Raw genomic sequence first — 18,358 nt, 5'->3', positions numbered from 1 at the left:
GTGTTGGTTTTAACCACTGCATTGGTTATTACTTTTCTTAAATGAGTAGCACAAGGGAACTGTAATTTGAAGGCGTACGTGATCAGATTAGGATGTGAAGCAAAAAAAGGCACCATAAACCTATGTCTTTTATTACAAATTTCCTTCCTGACATTCTTTTCAGTACACCAAATGGATTAAAAAGGCTTTAATTTTTTTCTTTCATCTCTTAGTTGCATCAACTGATGAACTCTAAAATACAGATACATGACTTCAGTCAAATTAAGACAGACAAAAACATACTTAATGGAGGAGCATACTGAAGGAGCATAACTTGGGAATTGGGACTTACAGCAAGAAACAAGTATTGGGAACATTTTAATTCATTTTGAACGCAGTAAAGCAAGTCTTCTCTTAAAGTAATTTTCAGAAGATCTATGATACAAAACTGTGCTCATTTACTTAATGTGAAAGCTGCCCAGCTGGACAGAAGGCTAGATGCAGCCTGAGCTGTTTGTCATTACTGGGACCAATGTTGACATCAAACACAGACCATGAATCACAACAGCTGCATTCTGTGTTGGAAAAGACAGATGATCTTTGGGCAACACTGCACCACAGAAAGCCTGGCTAGGTCACTGGCTATCACTTTCCAAGGCCAACCTCTGATCCTCAGTGTGAAAGGTGAAAAAAAACAGAGCGATGCTGTAGAATCATCCTGTTTCTAGTAAACAATAAAAAAGCACATTTTAGATGCCACGACCTAAAACTGAACTTGGTTAAATGAGAGAAAACGTCCATCCGTGTACAATAGCTGGAGCTGCAGAATCCGATGAACCCTCTGTGAGTAGCAGGAGTTCTGTGTGGTTGCTGTGCCTTGGAGCACACTGGAGAAGGGTCTGGCTTGTAATGATGGTTGGGCACTACAGTGCTGCTGGTTTGAGAGTCCAAAACGGTCCACAGTCTTGAGAGAGCCAGCACCAGGAGTATCTCTGTCATGCAGTAAATAAATAGCAAGACGTTACCTGAGAGCTGTATATCCCTACTGAAGATTTCTTTTCTTCACTCTGATGCAGCAGACTGTTTGCAGCTGAGGACATCTTCCTTTTCCTTGAAGGACCATGCCCTTCACCTCCTAATCTGTTTTGTCCCGAAGAACGTCCAGAACACACTCCCTTTCTCTTCTGCTTGATGGTCTTTGTTCTCTGCTACTGTTCTAGTACCAAGGAGCTTTTTGTGATGACATGGGTTGTTCTGATTTACTCGCTTTCCTCTTCTTGTTCTCACTAGCAACTGAGAAATAGAGTGTTAAATTTTCATACAATATAAGGTTCTTCTATGGCAAAGGAGCTGTCTGAACCGGAGGAACTAGGTGAAAAGGTGGGTCTAAGGCAATAGAGATTTTGTTTCATTTAATTGGGGTGGAGGAATGAGGGCTTAGTGTCACCTCCTTTGGGATGCTCGGAGCACAACATGCAATTATGAGCGCCTCGTTCTGTGACCTCAGGAAGCTGGAATTATCAGGGGCTTTCTTTAGGACTGTATAACCCACAAACTTTTTTTTCTGAAAGACATTTTTCTTAGCAAGGACTCTGTCAAGCAAAGCTTTCGCCAGAAAAAATTACCTTGCAGGGAATTTGTCTTGGGAATTGCTCCTCAGGGACCTTTTTCCCTCAGTGTATGCACTTATTTATATTGTGTATCACCTTTTATAAATCTTAGAAATACATCTATTCTGGATGACCGTAACTGCAAGCGGAATTTCAGAAATACTGCAAATACTTTAGCAAGTAATGTGGCATTACTTACTTTCTAAACTCTTACTATATTCAACTGAATCACACTGCAAGTCCTGTCCATTTTATCACGTTTTATAGCTGTCTCCTTATAAAGGAGAAACATAAAATACAAATTCTGGAAAATTCTATACAAGTGAACGAAGTCCTGCCGCAGTACCTTGTGACTGGTGAATTTTTTCTTATATAAACTCAGAAATAAAAATGGGAATTAGTCCTGAATCAGCTACTTATTTTCATCAATTAGATAAAGGGTTTAGGTACTTAATTTCAAGCTTGAGTCCATGGAATGTGGAAAGAGGGACAGGCCACTTGGGAAGAGTGCAGAAACGTGGTGAGAGCATGCAGGGATGCGACGAGGAAGGCCAAGGCTCACCTGGAATTGAAGCTGGCAAGGGATGTCAAAAACAACAAGAAGGGCTTCTTCAACTACATCAGCAGCAAAAGGAAGTCTAGGGACAACGTGGGGCCGCTGCTGAATGAGGCGGGTGTCCTGGTGACGGAGGATGCGGAGAAGGCAGAGCTACTGAATGCCTTCTTTGCTTCAGTCTTCAGTGCTAAGACTGGCCCTCAGGAATCCCAGGCCCCGGAGGTAAGAGAAGAAGCCTACAAAGAGCACGACTTTCCCTTGGTCGAGGAGGACTGTGTGAGGGATCGCTTAAGTGATCTGGATGTCCACAAATCCATGGGCCCCGATGGAATGCACCCACGAGTGCTGAGGGAGCTGGCGGATGTCATTGCTGAGCCACTCCCCATCATCTTTGAGAGGTCCTGGAGGACAGGAGAGGTGCCCGAGGACTGGAGAAAGGCCAATGTCACTCCAATCTTCAAAAAGGGCAAGAAGGAGGACCCAGGGAACTACAGGCCGGTCAGCCTCACCTCCATCCCAGGAAAGGTGATGGAGCAGCTTATCCTGGAGGCCATCATCAAGCAAGTGGAAGAAAAGAAGGTTATCAGGAGTAGTCAGCATGGATTCACCAAGGGGAAATCGTGCCTGACCAATCTGATAGCTTTCTACGATGACATGACTGGCTGGGTAGACGAAGGGAGAGCCGTGGATGTTGTCTACCTTGACTTCAGCAAGGCTTTCGACACAGTCTCCCATGATGTCCTCCTAGGGAAGCTGAGGAAGTGTGGGCTGGATGAGTGGTCGGTGAAGTGGATAGAGAACTGGCTGAATGGCAGAACTCAGAGGGTTGTCATCAGCGGCTCTGAGTCTAGTTGGAGGCTGGTGACAAGTGGTGTCCCCCAGGGGTCAGTACTGGGCCCAGTCTTGTTTAACTTCTTCATCAACGACCTGCATGAAGAGTTAGAATGTACCCTCAGCAAGTTTGCTGACGACACCAAACTGGGAGGTGTGGTAGATACACCGGAAGGCTGTGCTGCCATTCAGCGTGACCTGGATAGGCTGGAAAGCTGGGCAGAGAGGAACCTGATGAGGTTCAACAAGGGCAAGTGCAGGGTCCTGTACCTGGGGAGGAACAACCTCATGCACCAGTACAGGCTTGGGGTGGACCTGCTGGAGAGCAGCTCTGCGGAGAGGGACCTGGGTGTCCTGGTGGACGACAGGTTAACCATGAGCCAGCAGTGTGCCCTGGCTGCCAAGAAAGCCAATGGGATCCTGGGGTGCATCAAGAAGAGTGTGGCCAGCAGGACGAGGGAGGTTCTCCTTCCCCTCTACACTGCCCTGGTGAGGCCTCATCTGGAGTACTGTGTCCAGTTCTGGGCTCCCCAGTTCAAGAAGGATGAAGAGCTACTGGAGAGAGTCCAGCGGAGGGCTACAAGGATGGTGAGGGGACTGGAGCATCTCCCCTACGAGGAGAGGTTGAGGGAACTGGGCTTGTTCAGCCTGAAGAAGAGAAGGCTGCGAGGGGACCTTATAAATGCCTACAAATATCTGAAGGGTGGGTGTCAGGAGGATGGGGCCAAGCTCTTTTCAGTGGTGCCCAGTGACAGGACAAGGGCAATGGGCACAAACTGAGGACAGGAAGTTCCGTCTGAACATGAGGAAGAACTTCTTCTCTCTGAGGGTGACGGAGCCCTGGAACAGGCTGCCCAGGGAGGTGGTGGAGTCTCCTTCTCTGGAGATATTCAAGACCCACCTGGACAAGATCCTGTGCAGCCTACTGTAGGTGACACTGCTTCGGCAGGGGGGTTGGACTAGATGACCCACAGAGGTCCCTTCCAACCCCTACTATTCTGTGATTCTGTGATTCTGTGATTCTGTGAGCTGACATGGATGTATACTAGGCTTGAAATCTGTGGGTTTTAAATTTGATCTTTAAATTCTCAGATAAATGATCAAAAGTTATAAACTTTGAATAAAGTTAGTTGCAGTGTTGCATGTGTTTGGGATCAGTTCATTACTGATGCAAGCAGACGTATCTTGTAATAATCCATGTTTACATACAGACCACCAACAATGAATTTGATAGGTCAGCAAGGTACCGAGACCTCTTCGCATCTTTAAATTCTGGAGCTGCCGTGGAATTCTGGCTAGCAGCTCTACAGGGATGACTCACGGGGCTTCCACTCCCTGCCAGACTGACTTCCCTCTGCTCAGATCTTGACTTGCTTCTCTGTTAACTCCTCCTGCATGTCCAGCCTAATGGTCCAGTCCACTGCCTTGCTCTTCGTGTCATCTTCTCGCCCACCTCTCCCTGACTTGCCTTCTTGCCTCCAGCTCTGGTACCTCAGAAACGCACCACTGGAACAAACTGGTCGGCCTGTTGAGAGCACTCCCTCCACCCAGCAGTCTCCACAGTATTCACTCACAATCCTATCCTTTCATCACCTATGGAGAGCTGTATGTTTCACGAGGTCCTTCCAAGAGCCAGTGGGATCCCAGTGAGGACTGCTGCTGTGCAGCACTGGTCAGCCAGTGCTCAGGCAATGGATGAAATGGACTCTGGACAGCACAGGCTACAAGAAGTGAAATTAACAAAGACACCATTAAATCTAATGCAATGCTCTCTGCTGTGACTTGTTTCTTGCTAGTTCATATGAAAGATGCTTCATTAAAGTAACTTGTGTTGCCACCTGGCTTATAGGGCAGCCACCTTGAGTTTTCACAGCACTGTCCTGACGAGACTGTCACAAGTGCCATAATTAGTTGGTATGCCTAGAGTCCGTCACAAATTTAGTACAGTAACCTGGGCTTTTCTCCTCCTAATTTTGCAGGAGGTCTCACCTTCTAGCATTTGCTCCACGCATTATTTAAAAAAAACACCGAGGGAATTGTCACATCTTATTTTCACAAAGGTCCAGGTGCTTTAAATCTGGCAGCTCCTTCTCGTTTGGTGTGGCTTTTCCTCTTCCTCCATGCAGCTAAAACCCTCTTCAGCTCACAGGTTGGCTGCCACAAGCTCCCAGCCTTCAGTTTTGACAAAGGTTCTTTATCTTGCTTCCAAAACCTGTTTTATAGGTCATCCTTCCAGCTCATCATACTCAGCATTTCTTTCCTGCTTTGTTTCTTTCTGCTGCCTCTCTATCTTCTGCTGCATTAAACGCCTCTGCCTTTTCTTTCATTTTAAAACTCCTAATTACAGAAATCCATGCACCACTTCAGTTCTGCTGTGGCACCAACCCCTGCCTCTAATTAGTGTCACCAGCTCCTCTTCAGTCGAATTTTCCCTAGAACGTCTTTATACTGTCTCCCTAACTCCTGGAAGCGGGGCTTTAAACCAGCACAAAGCCTCTCTTTCATCTTCCTCAAAACCTCGTCTTTCCTGGGAAATGCATTCCGTAGCGGCCAGTTTGCTGGGCCTTGTGCTTCTGACTCATTTTGCAGATGCTGGGCACTACCGTTCTCCAACTAGCACATCTCCTGTGAGAGTTCTCCAGCGTAAAATTCTGACGGCAATGCTTTTGCGACAGAGACCGTACCTGCATTGCCTGCCTGGATATCACTTCTGTAAGGCCCCTTATCGCTATGTAAGGCCCCTAAACAGCAACTGTGGTCCTTAATTTTGTGCAGTGCTTCGTTACCACAGTGATAGGAACTAAATAAAACTGTAAGATACGGCTTCTGAAACCTTCCCTCAGCGGAGAGTGGCATGTGGGCTGAACTGTTGTTAACTGGTTTAGATGCTGATTTGGGGATAGAGCTGCATGGAAACAGCAAACGATGTTTGAATACATGCCTGAAGTCCATCTAGGTTTTCATATTAAGAGGGAAGATCTCCATTTTGACAAAGCAACCTTTCATGTATAACCCCTGCAAACGTTTTGCATTATTTTGGGGGACAGTTGCTCTCTCTACGGGGAGGTAACATTCCCATTATACTCTGTCCTACAGATTAAAGCAGTCCGAAAAGGAACAGAGAGAGCTGAATAAACAGAGTCCATCCAATATGCTGCGTCTCTAACGTGCTTCTCCAATATGTCGGGTCTAAATGACAGCCATTACAAACGACTAAACTAGACGAGAAATGGGGAAAAAGTCCAAAACCAAACCAACAAAAAGTTGGAGATATCTTAGAAATAAAAGTAGGGTTCATCTTTTAACTTTGTTTTCACAAGATAGCAGCATATGGGTTTATAATTTTACATGTTGCACTTGAATATTCACACCCAGAACCAACTGGGTTTGTGTGCCTGTGTTTCCAGAATCATGAGTTACCTGTGAGAGGACCCTTGCCCAGGAGAAATTCCCCTGGCTGTGTATGTTAGGTATTTTATTTTCCCAGCCCAAGTCAGTCGGGCTTTGCATGCGTACCGGCACAGACCTTGGAGCTGTACAAACAGTGCTACAGTTCTGATGATAGCCAAGGATTTTGCTGCAAAGAAAAGTCGTGATGTTACAGTAAACACCCTGCATTCAGTATTTATGATAAAATGACATGATTCACACATGCTTTTTGAGTGTATCTAAATGGATCGGCCTCAGTCCTCCTGCTGTTTCATTTTGCATCATTTTCATCGTGAGAGTATTTGTTGAACTTTTCAGCGACTTCAAAACATTGGGATCTGATAGCACAATGGTTGAGGCCATTACATTTTAAATCCCATTTTCCCTTTTACTAGACTTTTACCAAGATGGCACAAGAAAATGAGCTCGTTAAAAGGTTTTTCCACTTATTTCACAAGAACAACACTCAGCATCAATGCCATGTTGCTAGGTAGCCAGGTGATCTTCAATTGGAACGCATCTCAGCTCATAAATTCCTGCAAATCTAACACACGTATACTTGCCCAGCAGAGTCTCTGAGATTACACAATTTATACATCAGCATATATTGTAAAAGCTTTAGGTTTATAATCAATAGTTATGTTACTTTGTTAGCTGGAAGTACGCAGGTTTCTGATGCATTGTCATTCGTTATTTTTCCTTCTCTGCTCTGTGTCCCCAGCGTGACTTCCTTCTGTCTCTGTGTGCTAGGTCTGGCTGAGATGGAGTTAACTCTCTTCATGGCGGCTCGCACAGTGCTGTGTTTTAGATTTGTGACCAAAACAGCACTGATAACACGTTCACATTCCAGCTGTTGCTGGGCAGCGTTTGTGCAGCATCGAGCCTGCCGCTGTTTCTCACGCTGCCCATCGGTGAATAGACTGGGGGTGGACAAGAGCTTGGGAGGGGACACAACCAGAGAGAGGACCCAAACTAACCAACGAGATATTCCGTGCCATATAACATCATGCCCAGAAGTTAAAGGGAAAAGAGGGCATTTTAGGGGGAGTTAGCCATCTTTTGTTCAGGAACAGGCTGGGCATCAGCCTACCTGCGGGAGGTGGTGAGTGATCACCTTTGTATCACTTGTTTATTGTTTTCTTTCTTCTTCTCCTTCTCCTTGGCTTATAGAACTATCAACTTACAAGTTTTCTTGCTTTTGCTCTTCCTTTTTTCTTCCCCTGTCCCACTGTGGGAGGGGGACGTGAGCAAGCAGCTGTGCAGTGCTCAGCTGCCTACTGTGGTTAGCCCACAACACTGCATCATGGCCAAACCAGAAAGAGCTCGCGCTTCCCTAGAAATGAAAGTGTACTGGTCTACGCCATGGTGAAGCTGCCTAACTGGGGTAGGAACTACAAGCATCAAAGTTCGAGATGCTGTGTTCCACCTGCAGCCATTTCACCCCTGATGTGATGGTAGAAAGGAAGAACAAAACAGAACAAGTGACCCCACACATTAGTGCATGAACTAAAGTGACCACGAGAGGGTACTGGAGACGTAAAACCACGGGTGGTTCAGTCGGTCACCTCTAACCAGCAGCCAGCCATAAGGCACCAGGAAAGCCAGGTTTATCCCACCGCGCCTTTGCAACGACACGTGTGTGAGCCCCAACTCATCCCTTCCTACCCCACGGAGCAGGGTCTGGCAATGGCAGCCAGGATGGAGAGGCAACATCCGAGCACGGGTGCACGGAATAGCAACAGGGGAAATTTCCACAGGTTAATAAAAACCGGGATTTAATAACAATCACCAATAAGGCAACACACGATACATCAGCTCTGAGAGCTTTTTGAGGGAACAAGTTACGATGTGGACATAGATTGCACAGGTCCTATTCTTCTGTTACTGCCGAAGTTTAATTTTTGTCATTAATGCATTTTCCTAGTAGAGCTTAAAGGTCATGTCCCTAAGGATACAGCACCATTTGTGTTAGCAGAGTGTGCCTTTCTCTTCGGATAACAGTCATCTTGGATTGAGTATTGCTAGAGGACAAGTGAAAGTGAGATTGTGATGGGGGGAAGGTATGTGGCTTTACATCTATCTATCTTCATCACTGGAGGGTCATGAAAGGATTGCTGTGTTAACAAGCAACACAGCTCCTAGCGCTCAGGTCCCAGACGCTGCAGCAGCGGGAGATCTTTTCAAGGTGAGCAGACTGGCCTAATGGAGAACATCCCCAGCCTGGGAGATTTATGAAGATCTACCTTCTACTGGCAGCAGAAGGCCAGGTGAGACTGTGCTCTCCCCGGAGGAGTTACTCTGACCATTCTGTCCTCCCCGGAGAGCCTTGCCGCTCTCCCTGGACAAGCCACTGGAGACGACGGCTTGCTCTGACCGCCAAACACTCCAAACCAACGGCGTTACCTGCCTCTTCCACAAACACACACTGCTTGTTTATGCACTCCTAAGGTCACTTGGCCCAGGAATGTAACTTGAACACACTGCCTGTTAAGAGCCCCTGAAGAGAAATGTTGGGGGGGGGGCACAAACACTGGGGCTCAGAGAGAGCTCAGATCACATGAAATCACTCTGTAAAATCAACAGCAAATGTCCTGAGATCTGGAAAGTGCACAGCTCTGCGGTACACCCTGAGCCACCATCTGCACCAGGCATCAGATTTATTTTTTGTTGTCTCATCTTACCCTGCAAGTAATGAACAGGGCAACCGTGGCTGCTCCAGCTGCAGCAAGGAGACTGCTGGCACACCCCTGGCTTCAGGCCCATGACCACACTGCTTACAGCCTGAAACCATATGTTATTTTACACAATAATGAACAAACTGCCAGCCCTGCTGTCTACCCTTCTTCAGAAATAGCAAACCCAACTCGTACCTCAGTGTGAAACGTTTAAATGATGAGGCTCGCTGGCTCGCGTGGTGCACGGAGGCAAATGTTTCCTGTTGCCCAACTTGCAAGTGATATCTTGGCAAATATTTTTCCTGCACTTGATAATCCTTGCATTTGCAGAGTGATTCAGCATGACTCAGTGGCAGAGGTCAGGATTTGTAGTGAATTCTTACCAAAGCCAGGCAAGGCGATGCTGGGGTCATAAAGTAACTCCAAGCAGGTTTTTATTTAGAGTGTATCTGTGGGGAGTTGATGTGAGAAAGGACACTGTAAATAAAGTGCCTGGCTTTTTATATTCCAGATGCCCCTTTAGATGCAAACATCCTTTACCTTGGTCAAGGCTTGTGGAAGAAGGCAGCAAACAGCAATATCATTTAGCATTTTTTTAATGTTAATTTTTTAATGCCACAAATTCCAAGACTTAAACATAAAAACAGAGCTGAAAGCCTGCCCGTACACGGAAGCAAAACGTCACCACTAGAATAGCTGCTGTCTCTGTGGTTTGCCAATTACACATTTCTGCTTTACTGGTTTCCTGAGATGGGTGATGGAAATACAGAGAACAATCAGAACTACCAGTTTATGAGCTTGAGGAAATCTACAAAAGTGTTCCACATTCCTGAATTCAGTGAATCTCCAGCACTAGTGTCCCTGGAAACAGGAGAGGTTTGGGTGGGGAAGAGAACAAAGAAGGACTTTAACAGAAATATTTCTGTCAAGGAAAGACCACTGAGGGAATAACAACACAGACTGCAGCGTGAGGATCTGCACAGCTTCAAGCTTGTCCTTCCTCTGGAGGAGAAGGTCTGGGTAACATCTCTGCAGACTGAGGTTGTACAGTTCTCAGAAGACAAGGCCTGGGTTTCTCTCACTGGCACCACACCGATGTCTAATTTAGGCAAAACTTTCACTGATTTAAAAGACTCTGACATATGCTTGTAGATCACTCTCAAGCAGCTGCAAAGCCAGATGCTCGTCAGAAATTCTAGGTTGCCTGTTCTTCCGTCAAAGAAAGCTGAACCCACTGCGGTAGCCTGGCAGAGGCTTGTCCTCCACAAGTGCTAAAGTCATCGCTTACCTAGAAATAGGGGCAAAAATGGGAATAGCGTTGCAAATTCACTAGGTGCTAGCATCTGGGCTAATTCACTAGGTAAGACAGCATCGATCAGTTAAGTGTGGTTAATCACAGGTTCCTCAGAAGCTCTCAGAAATGATGTCCCCAGTTGCTGAAAGCAGGCCACGGACTGAATTATAGTGGTGCCGGTAAAAGTCTCAGACAGGCAACGGGGTTGCCCAGCATGAGTGGTGTGCATGGAAAGCACAAAGGGCTCAAATGCTAAGCTCAGTTTGAGTTCCTGGGCCACTATATTTTATTTATGATGATGGCATTTTCCTCTCCACTCAGAGCAGGGATATTCTCCCATAGTAACGTCAGATTTAGACAAGGATGAAACTATCAACTATTATTAAGGACTTAAATGTCATTTTTTGCAGTGATCGAGTAAAATATCCTTAAGCCCCTGTGTGCTCCCTCCCTTTCTCCTTCTAAGCCCCCTTGTCTGTTTCTTCCTAATTTTATTTCTCTGCTTTTTCCCGGTGTTGCTTTCTGCCACGTTTCAGTTTCCACCTTTTCTCAGTTTCCTCCCATAACACGACATAGCCAACACTAAAAATGCCATTTTAGCTCTTGTTTCACAGATGCTAACAGGGTCAACAGGATTCACACTTCTGAAAGCCTTTTTATCGAACTGCCTGTAGATTCAGGGGCTGCGCGGAAGACATTTCACCAGCATTACTGTTCTGCTGTGTAGCAGGACAATTCCCCATGATCTCGTCTGCCACGAGACACAGGCGTAACCACGTACAACAGACGGATCTCCACCTCGAGGTGCTGCAGCTCGCCAGCCCTGCTGCACTGGAATCGAAAGGTCTGATCCCCATGCTTAGAACTGCGGATGGCGGCTACCCAGCCCACCCGCACGCTCGTCTGGACAAACGCGCTTCTAAAATCCAGTTAACAGCTCTTAGCTATGCCACCATCTAATCCCGGTAATTAAGTTCGCTAGCCTCATTAAAACCCAGGTTCATTTTAACCAGATAACATGCATTGAAATACAATATCTGAACCATGCAAACTGGGGCTTTAAAATTTGTCACCTAATGTGTATCGTTCTTGAAAAGTACCTGCTTTAAATATAGACACAGCCATCCATCTCGATGGGTTAAACCAATTTATTTTGCAATAACGTTGGTTCAACTAACGAGATCAGACGCTCCCCACGCTCACTAACTGGCAGGTAACGCACTCGAAGGCCCAGTACCTGGCTGTGCCTGGAGACGCACGCGGCCAGGAGCCCAAGTTTCGCGGCGAGGGGCTGGGTGGGTGCTCATGGCAGGCTGCCCGGCTCCTGCCGGCCTCACCCCGGCGGCCGGGGTACCCCTCCCGCCCGGGGTACCCCCCTCTCCCGGGGTCCGCAGCGAAGCCGGGCCGCCGCCTTCCCCCACCGCCGACCCCACACGGCCTCCACCGGGCTCTGCCAGCGGCGGTCCCGGAGCGCGGAGGGCTCTCTCGGCCCGCCCCGGACCGGCGGCCGCGGCCGCTTGGACGTGCATCCCACGGTGACCGCGGTGCAGCGGCCTCGGGCCGCCGGCAGCCCCGGGGGGACGCGGTGCCTTCCCCCCCCCCCAACGCTTCCACAAGCGGTGGCCGTGCCGCCCCCGTCCTAACGGCTCCCTCTGGGACCGCCACCCGGCCCGGAACGCGCCGGTCCCCACTCTCCCCGCCTCCCCCCTCACGCCCCCGCCACCGCCCCCTCCCCTCTCCCGCCCGGGGCGGGGCGGGGCCGGGCGGGGCGGGGGGGGGCCCGGCTCCGCCCCCTGTCAGCGCGGGCAGGGCCGGACCGCCCGCCCGCCCGCCTCTCCCGGCCGCGGCGCGGGGCTCCCCTGCCCGCCCAGGCTCCGCCCCCTCCTTTCTCTCGGCGCGCACGCCCTCCTCGCTCCATCTCCCTCCCTCCCGCCTCTCTCCGCCGGTGCCCGCAGCCCGTCGTCTTCCCCGCCGCGCCCGCCTCTCCCGGGGCAGCCCGGGGACGCGGGGGCGGGACGGGGCTATGAGCCGGGCGGCGGCGGCGGGGAGCCGAGCGGCGGCAGGGGCAGCCGCCGCAGCGTAGGGCTCCTTTCTCCCGGGCGGGACCGGGGCTGTCCCGCTGCGCCCGTGGGACGGGGACGCGGGAGCCCCGGAGCCGGAGCGGGGAGGGGGGCTGGGGGGGTGTCTCGCCCCCTCGCCGTGTGACATGATCGACTCGCAGTCCGCCGAGAAGATCAGCAGGATGAAAAAGTTGCGGAGAACTTTATCGGAGAGCTTCGGCCGAATAGGTGAGCCCGGGGACCCGCGGCCCTGCCCGGCGCCCCCGGGAGGGGATTGGGGGGGGGAGGTGGGCTGGGAGCGCCCGCGCCGACCCCGTCCCCAAAAAACCCTTCTCGGGAAGAAAGCTCGGGACAATCGGGGCCGTTTCCCGGCAGCGCTGCGCGGGTCTGCGGCGGGGTTAGCCCGAAGCGGGCTGGAAGAACCGAACTGTGCGTGAGAGTTGGCCGGCGGAGGGAGGGGAGAGCTCGGCGAGCAGCGAGCGGCCGTTGGCTTTCGGCTGCCGGTCTGGTGATCCGTTCCGGGCCGCACGCCGAGGCGTGAGGTGCTGCGGCGGCGGCGCGGCGGTTTCGGAGGCCAGACAAAAGGAGCCTGGCTGTCATCTGCCGCCGAGCCTGGCCGCCCTTTCGCCGGCGTGCGGCATCCCGAGGCGGCGTTGGCGGGACCCCGGTCACCTCCCGCTGCCACCGCGCCGCGCTGGGGTTGGGCACCGCTTCATTCTGCGGTCGAGTCCGTTGGCGAGAGCAATGCCGGAGAGTTCTGGTCTGCCCGGACTGGTGTTGCCCTTGGCCTGTGGCGCGGTGCCTGGCTCGGTTCGCTGCGGAGAGCGCCGGTTCCCACCAAGGCAGCTGGGCAGGGAGCTGTGGCGTTTGGTTCTCCCTTTGTAGCCCCGCCGGGGAGGTGCACGAAAGTGCGTGGGCATTATAATTTTTCACGTGTTGTGTATGTATTCAGTGTAATACCTTTCGCTTTTAAGGGCTGCAAACTTTAAGTGTAGGGTAACGCTTGAAATGAGGTATCCTTCATCGTCCTGCTGCGGGATGAGAAAGGCTGAGGAAAGCTCATTCATGTTTGTAGTTTCAAGGGTAAAACGCCAAGTTTCAATTGTGAAGCGAGTGTCAAGTCACGGTTATAAATCTCTCTGTCCCCGTATGAAAATAGCTTTCACCTATCAGAAGTCTTAAACTTGCAAAATGCATTTAACTTTTTTTGATTAGGAAAAATAAAAAAGCAGTCAGGTGTTTGGTCTGCCATGTGTCTGTGTACGTGTGCGTACTGTGTGCGTATATACATGTGTCTACAGAGAGACAAGGTTTTACTAATAGTGGAAGTCCCTGACAGAGAGAGTAATTTGAATGAAGATGCTGCTTTGTTGTGACAGCGGCAGTCCCGTTAATGCCTTCTGGGGAGCAAGGCCCCTCTGGCTGGTAATTTCTGCGTGTTTTAGTTGGCTCTGTTGGGTGATCATCTCTTTTTGTCAGTTCTCACAAATTAAACCTTTGGCTTTCCTTGGGAACTTTGGCCTGATTTTAGGTGCCCGGATTGCCAAGTCTGCCAGCTCCGCCAGTTCTTTGTGCGTGTGCACAGCAGTGCAGGAGCATGGTTGGGTGCCTGGCTTGTCTGTTTGTTTGTGGTGGTTGTTTTGTGATTAAAACTCAGCAAGACTGTTCCATCTTCAGATACTCCAGTATTTTGACCGCCGTTCTGGTAACTGCACTTTGAGCAAAAAGCCTGCTAATTTGTCAGTATGAGGTTTGAACACAGTCCACTCCCTGATACCCAGAGACACAGATAAGCCCAATAGAAGTAAGCCCATGTTTGAAAAAGCTCTTAACTTGCATACCAGGGAATCCTCAGTTAAAACACATGCTGTACTTAACTCTTATATTGAAATGAAGGAGAGTAAACCAAAACCTCATTAGAAGAAGTCTTTCTGGGTATTTGTCACTCTGGTTTTACAGCTGTTTTTTGCAAGAGCTGGTTCCTTGGCGAGATTAGGAAATAACAAATTTAATACGTATCTAATCTGGAATTTTGTCAGTCATCCGTTCAGTTGTGATTTGGTGGTTGGACTTGATCATTTTAGAGGTCTTTTCCAACCTTAATGATTCTATGATTTATTATCAATAACTATGATGATCTTTTAACTTTACCTGTTCTGCTGCAATTTGTGTGTTTTTGTAAGTTGAAGGACACAGTAGAGCATCATGAGCATAACCATATAAATGATGCAAGGGTGACGTGGCGTTTGAGTCAAATAATTAGCGAGTCAAACTTTCACATGCCACAGCGGGGAGCACCTGATGGCTGTTTTTGGAATGGTAAGGCACTGCCAGGCCTCCCGCTGTGCTGGCGGTATCCCAGATGCCAAATGCAATTCTTCCACTACTGCAAGACCCCTTCATTTTGGTACCAAAGTTTATATTAGCCTGTTGGATAAGAGTGATGAAAATGTATCCTAATTGTCATTGGCAATGTTTGTTTGTTTTTCCTAGGGCTTGCAGGTTAATACTTAACTATGTTCAAAACCACCTTCTCCCCACAAATTAATCCTCTCTATTTGAGAGGCTATAGCAGCAATGAATTTACAAGGTGTTTTTTTTTTTTTTTATAGTGTGCCACAGTATGTTAAGTAATGTTTGAAGCTATTTTCTCAGCAGCTTTAGATAAAAGAGGAGGCAGTCTTAAAACCATCTTAGTTATGCCTGGGGCACGGCAAAGGGCCGTTATTTGGTACCAGCGGTAGCCTCAAGTGGACTTGACCCATCTTCTTCACTGTGAATTGATGCTTTCCAGCCGCTGCACCCAGAGACTGGCAGAGAGTGTTGAAGATCTGGCTGTATTATACATACTCATCCTGCAAAATTGTGATCCAGCCCATAACTGTTAAAGTATCTAGTACTGAGAATGTTTATTTTGCTGGACTGAAAACTGTGATGTGTGAAATTGTCCATCTCTGAGCCTTCATTCTGAGCGTTTGTTTTGTGCTGTGCACACGTCTGGTGAAGGACGATACGGCACTGTGGTGTGTTGAAGGAAATGCATATGGCCGATGGTGCCAAACTGAAGTTAATATTCTAAAATAGACAAGATGGCTTTTTAATGCAGAAATTCTGTGCTCACAGTTCTAGAAAAATGAAACGTCTTTGCAGGTAAGGCACTGTTTCTCCTGGCAGAAGTTTTCTGGTGTTTCAAGGAGTCTGCTTCTTAAAATTTAGCTCATCATAAAGAACTTACATTGTTAAGAATCTGAAAAATTTACGTAATTCTTTTTATTGATAGGTTTCTGGCAGCCTATCCATTTTTATACAAACATCCAAATTAGTTTAAAAATTCTGATTTCCTTGCTTACATACCATCTTGTCCATATAAATGAACACATCACACTATGTTAACCAACTTTTTGAGATTCAGTTGACTCACTGTTTATTTTAGCATTTAAACCTTTATTAGGTTTGGTTCTGAGTTTTACACTTTGATAATTATGTAATTAAAATTAATAATGAGTAATTTTATGAAATTATCATCATGTTTTTAGTTATGTGAAGAGTTCTTGGCTATGCATTTGTTGAAGTTCATACAGTACTAAAAATCATTTTTGAGATCTCGTGCTGTTTAGCTTCTGTTTTCTTATGCAGTCTTTTTCATCAAAAGTAACACCAAGGTAGAAAGACAGAAAGGAAGGAAGGAAGAAACAAAGAGAGAAACTGTTGCTGAGATTGCTCACAGTGCGCTGAGAGCAGTCTGTGGCCCTTCTGAGCATCCCTGGGCTTTGTTACTAGCTGCTCACTAACACGAAGGTCATCTCCACTAATCTCCTCTAATGTACACTCACATAGCTCACATACCCGAGATAATGAGATGCTTGTTTGTAAGCAGTTTGTTTTAAGTTCGGCAACTTTTTTTTAATGGTTTAAGGATTGCATTGATGAGAAATCCCCCACATTTCTAATATAACTTTTTGTGTAAAATATGCGAGTTTGATGACTTCTTTTGAAGATGCTATGTAGTGGATTGCTTGACAGCTAAATTATTACTAAACAGAATCTGATTAAATGAATGGCCAGAACTCTCATATTCTTATTTGTGGAGATTCTTAAGAAAACTCTTCTAGTCAAAGGCAGAAGTTAGACAAGCCAGTAATGCACAGTGCACCACAGATTCCCATTTCTTGTTCTGTTACAGTGTTACATTGTGAATTTTGTTTGGTTGGCTGTTGTTTGGCTATTCCTGGAATGTTTTGTCATGTGAAAATCTTGTGTTTTGGTAAGAAAGGAAGGCTTGTCAGCATGACCTAGGTGTGTCGTATACTAATTTATAGCTTGTATGTCGTTCTGACCTAAAGTAAGTGAAAAGATTAAAAGTGTGTTCTCAAAAAGTGTTCCACAGGTTGGGATTTTTTTCCTTTTTTTTTTTTTTTCTTTTCCTTATTTTTTTTTAATGCCCTGACTCATAGTTCTGCGTGCTTGGGATTGGCAGTCTGAAAACGTTTTGTCTGGCCTTCAAAACCATAAAAATGCATTTCATGATAAAAATGTACAATATGTGTCTCGCATCTCATCAGCAAAATGCCAGGGTTTGTTTGTTTTGTTTTGTTACTGAGCATGGAATCTCGGTGAATAATTGTAACAGAGTAATCTTCAGAGAGTTGAGGGAAGACATGTTTCATGTCCCAAAGAAACGGGAGTTTTAAAGCAGAGGAAGGCTGGACCATCCCTGCTTTTCTGTACGAGGAGAACCGGGATTTGTGCCTTGCTGCCCGTGGCAGAGATTGTGGAGCTGCAGCACTTTCTGAGGAGGTGTCCTGCCTCTGCCAGGGCTCTGATACAGCTGCAGCAGTTTTGGGTGGGTTTTTTTTTTGAAGATGATTGATAGCGCTGTTGCTTCTGAAGACAGGGGTTAGAAGAGGTGGTGGTTTAGAAACTGCTAGCAATTCGAAGGCAGAAGGAGGATCTAAAAGAGCAAAGAAACTACTGGAGTCTAGATCCTGAACCGTGCTATTTATTTACTATTTATTTCCTGCAGAAATAAATGCGTTTCAAGTGTACAAAACATTATGCTGGTGAAGTGATGGAGAGGGAGCCTTCTGGGGCAGCACTGCACAAACTGCACGGTCACTCAGATGACCTCCCTCAATTTGCAAACCTTCGTGATTTAAACTGAAGTAGTGCAATCATCAATGCAATCGTTTGTCTTATTTTAGCTCTTCAAGAGAAGTGAATGAAGAGCAGTTTCAGGTCACGACGTGCAGTACATAGTCCCTGGTGGGTCTGGTTGTGGTGTACAAAGAAAAGGAACCAGTCTCGTACCTTCAGACTGACACGGTTCAATGGAGATTTGGGGAAACTAATTTTATTTACAATTCAGTAAAGATACCCAGTATGCTAAAGGAAAAATTTTTGTTAGCTTAATGTTTGCTACAACTCCAGAACTATTCATGTCTTTATTTTCTTGCTTTACCATTTCACATGCAGTGTTTTCCTCTTCCTTGTTTGTTGATTAATTGCTAGTTAACAGTGTAAGAAAGATAGAAATCTCTTCTGCTACAGTGTGAGTCATACTGTAAAAAAAAAAAGAAAGAAGAAAGAAAAAAGGAAGGAAAAAAGCATGCTACAATGCATACTACTTCATAAAGGTTTAGTACTTGACAAACTGAATGCATGGTTAGGTGTTCATTATACTTTTCCTTTTTGAAGTTCAGTCAAGCTCTCCATAAAGTGTTTTCACGCTCACTAGGAATTAAAATAAAAAAAACCCCAAACTTGCAAACTCTTATTTTCTTTAACCTGAGAGGATAATATTTTTCATAAATATGTAAATTTACTTTCTTGGAAGCACGCTGTGCAGTCCTACATTCCATTTACAGATTCAGATTTCGAGTATAAAATTGTTATTCATGCCAGACTGTTCTTTCCTATTATAACAG

At 47.1% G+C, this 18,358-nt stretch overlaps 1 protein-coding gene across 1 annotated transcript in view; it reads left to right on the top strand.

The window, feature by feature from the left end:
• Positions 1-12,395: 12,395 nt before the first annotated feature.
• CDK14 (cyclin dependent kinase 14) overlaps positions 12,396-18,358 on the top strand; it is a 320,879-nt gene continuing 314,916 nt past the window's right edge. The window contains exon 1 of the mRNA XM_075419363.1: positions 12,396-12,662. Within this exon, the coding sequence (XP_075275478.1) occupies positions 12,581-12,662 (82 nt within the window). The 5' untranslated portion in view covers positions 12,396-12,580. The remainder of the gene's footprint in view (positions 12,663-18,358) is intronic.

This window comes from Opisthocomus hoazin, chromosome 4 (assembly GCF_030867145.1).
Source record: "Opisthocomus hoazin isolate bOpiHoa1 chromosome 4, bOpiHoa1.hap1, whole genome shotgun sequence".
In the NCBI taxonomy this organism is placed as follows: Eukaryota; Metazoa; Chordata; class Aves; order Opisthocomiformes; family Opisthocomidae; genus Opisthocomus; species Opisthocomus hoazin.
The sequence above is the reverse complement of the archived record's forward strand: the minus strand, read 5'-3'. Positions and strand labels throughout refer to the sequence as shown.